At 56.0% G+C, this 10887-nt stretch overlaps 1 protein-coding gene across 1 annotated transcript in view; it reads left to right on the top strand.

The window, feature by feature from the left end:
• Window positions 1–3063: 3063 nt before the first annotated feature.
• Window positions 3064–10887, top strand: part of PRDM6 (PR/SET domain 6) — a gene marked incomplete at both ends in the record, with an annotated part of 73754 nt that continues 65930 nt past the window's right edge. Inside the window, one exon of the mRNA XM_082335810.1 lies at window positions 3064–3589. Coding sequence (XP_082191936.1) covers window positions 3064–3589 — 526 coding nt within the window. The remainder of the gene's footprint in view (window positions 3590–10887) is intronic.

Genomic DNA, 10887 nt, shown 5'->3' with positions numbered 1-10887 from the left:
CGGCCCTAAGGACGGGCGAAGGCGGCGAGCCTTATACTTCTTTCTTCCTCTTTCCTCCGGTTAGGTTAGGTCCCAAAGTGTGAGGGAAGTCTATGAATTTTATTCTCCCACCTTGATCCCTCGAAGCGCTACTTTTCTAGCTGTATAAAAAAAAAAAAAAAACCAAAAAAAAAAACAACCAACCAACCAAACAAACAAAAAACCCCAACAAAAAACCCAACAAACTGCAGTAACAGATTAAAGTCCTCCTAATATGAACCCGCATGGAATATTTCTGTTAACAACTCAAAGCAAGTGCAGATATTGACAATGTACTTAAGCCCATTAGCTAGGAGCTTTTCCCCACTTCATCACGTTTTTCTAGCGTGAAACGAATTTTTAGAGATTGTTGCCACTAAAAGCAATTGAGTGTTTTTAAAAGATGTCCTGTAAGGAAAACAACAATAACGCAGACGTGCGCATTTGAGAAAATGAAGAGAGTCGGAAAGGGCGGAATAAAACTGTGACCAGGAGGGAGCTGGCCAAGGACGAGAGGCTGTGTTAATGCAGTGAAAAGAGAGAAAACGAAGGGCGCCCATCGGCAGATGAGCGCGTCCAGCACCGCGCCAGGCGCACGCTGGGGAGTGTGCGGCCAGGCTGCCGCCCCGCACCTCTGTCCCTCGGCTGGCGGCAGTGTTTCAGGACTTCAGAAAGTGGATTAACAGCGCGAGAGGGCTGAAAACTCATTATGTGTTGCACAATGGAATTGATCAAAGACATAAAGAAGGTTTTCATAGCCAACTTCATAACCCATAGAAATCGGTTTTTTTTCCTGCTCGTGTTTCCCTTTAACTTAGGTGTTATCAATCTATACAGCAGATGACGGATGACCTTGTCAAAATGACGCCAGTCAAAACATTTTTTGCCCCAGCCCTGTTCGAATCTGTGTTAAAATGTCCTGCCTTAGACACAGACAAAGTCTAAACAGCAGCAGCTTTCCCAGGCTGTGCGAGAATGAAGGGTGGGAAAGAAAGAAACTGGGAACCGGGTGGGGGGAATGGCAAAAAGGCTTGACGCGTGCCCACGTCGCGTTTGTAAGCAGCTGTGAGTTTCGTGGCAGCGTGACACCTGGCCACGGGGGCTTTTCTGACACTAGGGAGATGTTTTGGTGACATAAACGCTCTGTGCAAGTATTTTGTCTTAAATGCATGGGGTAGTACGTGCATGCGACACACGTAAGAGATTGTGGTTCTCGCCCAGTTTTTCATAAGGTATAGGAAAGAAACTGAAAAAAATGTTAAATACTCACTGATACGTGAGCTCAACAACTGAGTAGTGGGGCGGAAAAAAGCCAATTTTTAAGCAAAGCGGTGAGAAAAAGTCGCTAGGGATGAGAAGTTTCTCGCCACAGGTTGCATCTCTGCCTGCACGCTTCTTGCTCTGTGCTGTAACGGAGTAGAGAGAGCAGGAGAGAGACGTGCTGGTGCTCCAGGGGACAAGGTCTGAGGAGGGAGAAGTTCTGGGGCGGGGAGCTCGCCCATCTGTGTCGGGACCTCCTGGGGCAGGGCTCAGGTAGCCGAGGGGACGGGCAGGCAGGTCATCCCAGGAGAGAGGCTAAGGAAAGTAGGTGGGACAGTGTCAGGACAGCGACACGGGCCGGGAGGGTCTCTAAAATCCACCCTAGCCCCCGAGGGGCAAAAGGCAAGCGGAGCGGGGCCGCGGCTGCCGGCGGCCCGGCCGGGTGCGGGGCGCCGGCTGGCTGGGGCCGGAGCGGGGCCGGAGCCCCCGGCGGGGCTGGGGACGGCGCAGCGGCGGGACCCTGCCGGGGGCTGCGCCGGGCCGTGGTTCCCCTTCCGCCGGGACCAAAGCCCAGCTCTTCCCGGGGCGCCGTGCTCCCGGAGCTGGGGGCGTGGGGTGGGGGGGGGGGGGGAGGGAGAGACCGGGGGGAGAGGGAGGGAGGGAAGGAGGGACGGAGGAGGGAAGGAAAGAAAGGGACACCTTTAAAAGTTGAGCAAGGAACAAAGTGGGGGAAGTTGCCAAAAAAAGGGCTCTGCGTTCAGGCTCGCTGGTAACTTCCCGCTCCCTCCCCTCCCTCCCGCACACACCACACACACTTGTATTTTGCGCTGTCGTAAAACCCACGTGTCCAGCCCGGAGCCTGCCAGAGCCCAGCAGCGCGCCCGGCCGCGACTGCGATGCGCAGCCACGGCAGAGGGAGCCCGGCGGCTCGGAGCTAGCCGGCCCGCCGGTCCCCGGCACCGGGAGGCGGGTCACCCCGCTTCCCCGTGGGCAAAGACCAGAGAAGTCTCTCCTCGCCACCCTCCTCCGCCTCGAAGCCTCCCGGGGCTGCCCGCAGCTCCGCACGCCGACCGCGCAGCAGCCGCTCCGGCGCAGCCCGCTCAGGTAAGGCAGCTGCGGGCCGGGGCACCCGGCGGGGGGCGGCCCCGGCCCCTCCGCCTCGCCCGGCACCGCCGGCCCGGCCGGGGCCGCGGCGGGGCACCGTCATCCGGCCGTAGGGCACTGCCGGGCCGCGTCCTCCCCCTGTAAACGCTGGCGCGGAGAGCGGGAGCGGCTGGAGAGAAAAGACTCGCGCGTGGGTGCGTGGGGCTGAACTTTCCTCCTCCTCCTCCTCCTTGTCAACTTTGAGAGTCGTTTGCTCCCGCGGAGAGAGGGACGGGATGAAAGGGAAAGACATCGTCCGCGCCGGGGACGGGCTGAGCTGCTGCCTTTGGGGGCGGCCGGCTCCCCGCCCGCGGGCGTGGGGGGCTCCCGCCGCCGCTCTCGTCCTGCCCGCGGCCCGGGGGCGGCGGCGGGGGAAAGCCGTGCCGCCCCGGCTGGCGCGCTCCTCGCCTGTCCGCCCCGGGGCTCTGCCGGCCGAGATTTTCTCCTGCCGACCCTGGGGCGGGCAGGGAAGCGGGGCGGGGACGGTCCCGCCGCCGGCCCCGGGGAGCCGGCGCCGGGAGCCCACGCGTGGGCCGGCGCCTCCGAGCGTGGAGGGCGCCGCGGGGTCGGGGCGGCCCGGCCGGGGCGGGGCGGGGGTCTCACGTCTGCTGTCCCCTTCCTCTCCGCTCCGCAGGCAGCACGATGCTGAAGCCCGGCGACCCCGGCGGATCCGCGTTCCTGAAGGTGGATCCCGCCTATCTGCAGCACTGGCAGCAGCTTTTCCCGCAGAGCGGCCAGCTCAAGAGCAGCGGGGCCCTCGCCCAGCTCCAGCCGCCCGAGAGAGCCGAGCCTCCGGCTGACAGCCTGCGCCAGCGCCCGGCCTCCCTCTCCTCCGCCTCCTCCTCCTCTTCCTCGTCCACTCCGTCTTCCTCCTCCACCTCCTCCTGCGTCGCCGCGGCGGCCGCTTCCCTGGCCGGCCTGACATCCCTGCCGGTGACCCAGCTCCCGGTCTTCGGACCGCTGCAGAGCTCCGAGCCCCCGGCCGGGGGAGCGCCCGCTCCCCTGCAGGGCAAGGACTTGTGCGGGGCCGGCAGCGGCGGCAGCCAGTGCGGCGAGCGGGCGGCCGCTCGGTTCCGCTGCACGGCCGAGGAGCTGGACTACTACCTGTACGGGCAGCAGCGCATGGACATCATCCCCCTGAACCAGCACACCAGTGACCCCAACAACCGTACGTACCGTGCCCCTTCTCGCAGTCCCCGGCCCCCGTCCTCCGCCGCTCCCCGCAGCGGGCCAGCCTGGGGCGCTCCCAGCCGGGGAACCGCCGCCCGTGCCCGCTCCGCTCTCTCCATGAGGAACATCCTCCTCCCTTGAGCTGCTTTTGCGTTGTTCCCAGTGCTTTCGGGAGGCGGGCGGTAACCCCTCGGTAATGGCTTTTCTTGTCTGAGACCCAGGTCCTTCCCTGGAAGGCACACTTCGCCGGGAAGGCTGCTGTGGGGGTAGATTCCTCTGGGAGGGCTGCTTGGGAAAATGGGTTCAGAAATGGTTCAGAGCAACTTGCTGTAAAGCCGGTCCTTTCTCGCCTTGCTTGTATCACTCCGTTCCTGCCTGGAAAGCCCGGGCTTCGTGGAGTATCCAGAAATCAATTACTCCTCCAAGCAGGGCAGGGGAAAAATTGCAGTTTTCGTCAGATGGACTAGGGCAAAGTTTTCCTCCCTCTTATCTCGGAGTATCGTTTTCCTTTCAGACCTCCTTAACACCTCGCTGGTTTTAGTTTTCACCCCTACTGAAAAGCATGACATGGTCATTTAATAAGAAAAGCTGGTTTTCGAGACTAAAAACATCGTCTGCCTGAGTGTCAGAATTCATTTAGCACTTGGTGGTTAGAAAACGTTTAATACTGCTGTTGCCAATTAGAAAGTTGGCGGGGTTTTTTTTTTTGGGGGGGGCGCCCCTATTATTAAACATCCATATGGACTAGAGGTTCGTGATTTTAGAAATCGATTCTGCCTGTGTGTTGTTCCTGTATCTGTAGCTACTACGCAACCGAGGAAATTCACGGGGTTAAAATAACTAGATGAACTAAATTAATCAGGTTTATTAGTAACATTCAGAGCACGGGGATCTCTCCCTGTTAAAACACTGGAACATGGCTTCAGCGTGTGCACTTTTTTCTATTGCTTCAAACACCCTCTCTTATCCTCAGGTTTCTTAAAATTATTTATTTTTGTTGTCCTGCCCCCCTGAAATGTCTGTTTAAGGAAGGCTGTTGGACACACGAACGATATACCACACCAGCGATCCGTAAGCACATGCCCAAGCAAAATGCGGATTCGTTTAATTTCATTTCAGATGCGGAGTTTGTTTTGAAAGTTTCCATGAAGCTCTGTTGTGTATTAATTAACCTGCGTGAATGCTAGCATAGTCTTCATCATTGTGCGTACATCTTAAAGAGCAAGAAGAAAGTTGACTCTGAGTTTGGTGGGGATTTCCCCCTCTTCTCAACTGTGCAAATCTTTCCATATTGGGTACCGACTTTGTTTTGAGCGACTTCCTCATGCTTAGTTTTACCCTGTAGTGAAACGTGTTAGTGTATTTTCTATTCTCGGGTGCAGAAAACGTGATCTCATAAATTACATGCACTTAATGGAATCTGAAATGCACTTTTAATCGCCAAGCGAACCGTTCAGACAATACATGTTTTACTTCTCGGAGCAGCTCTGTAAATCTGCAAGATAAAGGTTTTAAAAAGAGAAAGGAAGATAAAAAAGCGATTTGGGGGGAGCATTTTTAAGGAGTGAGGGAAATAAAAGCACGCCTCAGAGTCGCAGGCGAAGCCTGCATAGTTTCTTCCTAATCGCGATATTAAAGGTGTATTCGAGAAAGAAAAGGGGTCGATTGCAGAAAGGGCGCTTGTGAACCGCGTCCGGCTGGGACGGGGCAGCTCTCGCCGTCTGAAGGACGGGGCAGGGTGCTGCCGGCACGGTCTCTCCCTTCTTTTCTGCAGCGAGATCTAAAAAGTCTTATCATTGAACTTGTTTAGCAGGCGGCTCTCGCTCCAGCGGTTATTAGTTGTCTCTGAGAAAAACTTTTAACCCGAGTTTTCAGCCTTCTGGGACCAGGTGCCTTTGCTTTGGGCAACTCGTTCTTAAAAAATAAAGGAAAAAAGCGAATTGTAAGTGAGGATGGAGCACGCGAACGGCGGTCCGTGCCGTGCCACGCACTCGGCTCCCTGCCCCGGGCAGAGGCGCAGGCGGGCAGGCGGCGGGGCACCGGCCCGGCTGGCCCTGCGCGGCGCCCCGGCTGCCGCGGGGGTCACGCAGCGAGTCCGTGGGCAGGAGGGATGCTCAGCCGCTTTGGCTCCGTCCCTCGCTTCCCGCGCTGCACCGGGGGTGTCCGTTCGAGGGAGCGGGGGCCGGGGTTGTGGGTGAGGTGAGGAGCGACCGACTTCAGTTCGAGTTGTCCTGGCTCGGTGCGCCGCTCGCTCCGGGCAGCCCCGCCGGGGCTCCGAGGCGGGGGCGCGGGCGCCGTGCGGCGGGGGCTCTCCCGGCCTGGCGCAGGCGCCCGCCCGCGGGCCCGATCCCCTCCCCGCCCAGGGCGCAGGGCCGCCGCCTCCGCCCTGCCCGGCTGCAGCCCGCCGCGTCGGGGCTGGCGGCAGGGCCCTGCCTGCGGGCTGCTGCTCGGGTTTGAATTTTAGATGTACCCCCTTCGCCGACCAAGCCGGTGCCCCTTTGCCCCTTCTTTCCCAAGTGCCACCCCGCCCCCGAGCATCCCCTTCTTCTCCGGGGCAAAGCGCCTCCCCCCGCGCTCCCCCGGCGGGATCCTCCCGCCGCGCTCACCCGCTCGGGAGAGGCTCCCGCAAACTTCGCCGATGCCTTCGGCCGCTCTCCGGGCGGCCGCCCCAGCGCGGCGGGGCAGCGGGGAGGCGGGCGGGCGGCTCCCGCGGGGGCGGCGGCGGCGCTGCCTCCGCGCCGGGAAAGCGGGAGGGTGGCGGCGACCCCGGCTGCCCGCCGCCCCGCCCGGCCCGGCTCCCGGCTCCCCGCTCCCCACCGCCCGGCCCGGCCCGGCCCGGCCCGGCCCGGCGCCGGGCGGCCGCCGTGGGAAGATGGATGGGCGGCGGTTTCCCCGTAGACACGCGCCTTGGCCGTCAAATATCAGTGAATATGGCACGGTCCTGGGCGAGGGAGGGGGGCGAGGGCCGCCAAGGAGCTGTGGGTTAAGTGTCTGTATGTAATTGTTTTTAATTGAAAAGGGTTTAGTTAGGGGGAAAAAAAAAAAAAAAGAACAGCAACCAAGAAACAAAACCCTAATTAGGGCCCTGCAGTCTTTACTCCCGGGGTAGTAAAAGGGATTATGTTAAAACCCCGATAATGTGGCAGGCGGCTGGGGACCGTTTTCTTCCCAGCTCTGAATCTGGACTGACGGGGGTATTCCTGGGCGCTGGGGGAGGGGCGGCGAGGAGGAGATCTCCTAGGGTGAATTCGGGGGGTGCGGGGCCGGCTCGCTCCCGTGTGGGCTTGCTCCTCGCTTCTGGGGAGAGGCTTTCGCAACGAGAAGTCTGCGACTCCTCTGCCTTCACCAGAACGCGCCAACCTGCCACTGTAATAAATACGCTGTGTAAAACTGAAGTGTCACGCAAGCAAGCAGTTTGCGCGCCTCTTCCCGTTCAATTTACAGGGAGACAGTGTATATATAACGTGCTGTGAAGTGGATCGGTGCGGGGAATATTTGGATTTTTTTTTTTTTTTCCTCTAGGCTGCTGCTAACCTGTATGATTTAGCTATTTTACATCATTAGTTACCCGGCACCCTTAAACATAGCAGATAGCCATATATTAGATTGAGGTTAGAGAAGGTGGTGACTGTTTATTTAGGGTGATAAAATGGTCCATCAGCAGTAATCTCCATCGATATGTGCCACCAGGAGATGAAGGATGAGGGGACAAGCCACAATTAATTGCCCTATAGTTTTGTAGGAGAGAGTGGAGCCGGTGCGGACTGAACTTCGATCTCCTCTCCCAGAGCCTATTCATCATCTCTACATTGTATATGGGGGTCTCTCAGGGGCAGGGGGTGGCAAGGTTTATCTACACACAATATTCTCCTACCCTTCTCATACCTGACACGGAAATTTAATTCATTCATACCTTCAATCGAAGGCAGGCAAAACCAAACCCGCCTCCCCCACCCGCCTCGCAAAAAGCGCCCGAAAGCCGCTCGCAGAGCGGGACGCGCCCCCGCCCCGGTCCCCCGGCCCAGCCCGGGCTCCCCGGCGGGCCCTCGCACACGGCTCCCTCGGAGGGGCTGGGGCAGGGTCTGCCCGACCCCCGACGGGGGGCTCGGGCCCCGCGGCGGCTCCTGCTCCCGTGCGGGAGCGCGGCCCGGGCGGCCGGCGGGGCGCAGCGGGGGCTCCGCTTCGCCTCCCCCGCCCCGCGGAGGCGGCTCGGCCCCGGCCGGGGGAGAGCGGGGAGGCGAGGCGAGGGGAGGGGAGGGGAGGCGAGCGGGTAAAAGCTCGGGGGGGGGGTCGGGCCCCGGGAAGGGTCGGGCAGAGCCGGGCGGGGGGAGCCGGGAGCCGGTGCCGGCCGTGGCTCGCCGCCCTGCGGCGGCCGCTCCGCACCCCCGCGCCGCGATCCGGCCCCTGGGGCGGCAGGCTGGGCTCGGCCCCGCTCTCCGCAGCCAGTATTTGGAACAGATAAGCAAAGAAATAAAAGGAACCCGAGGGGAAGAGTGCATCTGTGTTCGGTCTCCCCCGAAAGCCTGCCTCAAGTCAGGCAGTCTGCGAAAAACTGCGATTAATTTCGCACAAAGAGGTTCATGTCAGCTTGCCGGTGAGGAAACTGAGGCACGAGGAACCCGTGATCCCTAAAACGTACCAGCCCTCAGGAGAGGAAAGGGCACTGTCTCACCCAGGCCACCCTCCCTCTTAGCTGGGCACCCAGGCCCGGCCAGGGACGCAGGGCCGGCCGCAGTGATTTATACTTGCAAGTGAGTAATACCGTGTGAAATGATGGCCACTTACACCGGATACCTGTATGCTTGTGGTGAATTATGAAGCAGAGGGTCAGAGGCCACCCTTCTTTAATACCAGCAAACTGCAGGTATCCAGTATAACTGCACCTTTGAAGCATATTATTGCCGAGACAAAAATGTATTTCTTTCATTTATTGTTACAGCTGGTTTGCTGGTTAAAACACTGTGTTGGACTCTACCTTTCACTGACAAAAGCTTTCTCCTCTCAGATTTCCTTTAAAATATGCAGTAGTAGTGTAATTTAGGTTAGAGAGTGTTTAGAATTGTATTTTGGGGGCAATGAGGTGTCCTTTCCCTTTTGCTGAGGTTTAGTACTTTTAAGTGTACTCACATGGAGTTATAGTGCTGGCATTACACCGTGTTCGTTTTTATGGAGGCAAATAAACGATAACATATTGCGCTCCTCCCAAGAGAGCCATACCAAACAGCTCCACTAGGAAATTGTTTAATTTTTTTTCTTGCTTCTTCGTTGCTTTAATCCTCCCATCTGTAGAGCATGAAGGTATAAAGTGAGAAGCTGATCTCCTTCCAAAGAGTCTGGCTGCATCTGGGCCTGCAATGGAGCATTCCCACCGACCTTACCTTCTACATCTCCTGATTTTATCAGGAGACACTTTGCTCTGGCTGCAGTCCTCCTTGCTTTTTCCATTTTCAGCAAATCCCTCAATTTTCTCACATTTCTTGCTTCTTCTTGTCTTAATTTGGGGCTTGAAGGATGCTATTACAGCCACTGGAATTATTACTTTCAGTGGTCCTTGGAGGAAGCCTGTGCTTACACAGCTGCTCTCTAAGGCCAAAACAGGAGGAAGGGCACGGTACATGCCTCCTTGTTGCCCTGCGCGGCAGTCCTCTGGATAGCTCACTCTTGTCCCGCCACGTCCCTTTTACATGAACTTCCTACACCCATGTGGGTCTTAATGCTTGCTATCCAGTTTGGAGATTCTAGTGATGTCAGTGGACTACAGCACTCCCAAAACCCTCCCTTCTTTTCCATGTATTATTAAGCAAGTTGGTGCACTGTATGACATCCTGCTTGGAAGTATCCATGAAGAAGATGCTGTTGATCCTTTCTGTGAGGCAGGGTAGTGTGCAAGTCTTGAAGTTCTCCTTTTTTCCCCCATCTGATATTAAGGACTTCCTTCCCTTGTCCTCTGAGGCAGAGGAATCCACTGCTTACAGTGACAGTCTTTAAATGGGTGGTATAAAGTTATAGAATGTGTGCTTGGGTCAAAGCCTTCCACGTATCATTACACAAAAGTTAGTCTCGGCAGAGGAAAAGATGCACGGTAACTTTTTACTCAAGGCATGGTAAAATAGGTCTAGTAGGGTTTCTGCTCCTTAGAAAATTCATGAGGATTTTTTAAAATTTTATTTGTACAATTGCATAAAAACTAAAGAGAGATGTATAAAGCATGCAACTAAGAAGAATTCAGTACTGCTTAGTATAAAAGACAGTCCCTTCCCTCTCATCAACAAGCCGTAAGCCAAAATAATTTCAGAAGATGTCCCATTTTCCAAATTTTCAGCTTTGGCAGGACAAAGGGAAAGGAACACAGCAGGCGATCAGATACTGCTGCTGCCCAGCGTTAAGACATTACCAGTGCTTTTGGATAGTGGAAAATAAACATCACTATGTGTGACTTTCTGTAAGGGTAAATGATGGTGACACAGGGTTCATTTATACTCCTCCTCAACTTCTTAATTTCTTTTCCTTGAAAAGGTAGAAATAAAATGTTTTATCCACACTCCTGCTCACATATTGTCAGGATAAACTGAAGAAATCCTTGTTCTAGGCAGGTACTAAAAGTTGTGTGCATGAAAAGTTATGCATATCTGGTGGCGGGATGCAGGAAATTGACACTGAAATTGCCTGACTGGAGTCATGAAGATGCCTTAGCATGTTTAATGTAAGTTGCTACAGAGACACGGTGTCTCCAAGAAAGCCATTAATAATCAGGTAGTTGGGAGGAGAGTTATGCGTCTAGAAGACCGCCAAACAGTGCAAACAGGTCGAATTCAAGGGCCTGCCCTGGGTGCTGGGTAGACATCATGGTAGACATCCTCTCTTTAAGCCTCAGTTTTCCTGCCAGATGTTTTCTTTCTAATTTGCATGGTAAGATGCCGGATTTGTTTAAAGTGTACTTGCCTGCCAACCTGTTTGGGGTTGGTTTTGTTGTGTTTTTTTTTTTTTTTTTCCTTCCCTATTTGAGATCCTTTCCTATATGTTCTCCAATGCCAAACTCCAATGCAGCCCCTGAGATCTTTGGATATGCCAAAACCACAGGTTTTCTTGATGACTGGTTTTGAAGAGGAAAGAAAAGATGTTGTGGTGATACCTCACTTTCCAAACTAGCTGTGGAAACAACAACAGAAAAACCCCCGGGTTGTACTCGCTGCTTTTTATTCACCATGCCTGGGAATGGATGTAGGAATATCTGCTGCATAATAATCTTCTCTCAGGACTAGCCAGAAACCTTTTCCCTGGGGTCCTGCAAATCTC

Source organism: Platalea leucorodia, assembly GCF_965183815.1.
Source record: "Platalea leucorodia genome assembly, chromosome: Z".
In the NCBI taxonomy this organism is placed as follows: Eukaryota; Metazoa; Chordata; class Aves; order Pelecaniformes; family Threskiornithidae; genus Platalea; species Platalea leucorodia.
This window is presented reverse-complemented; position numbering and strand designations above follow the sequence as displayed.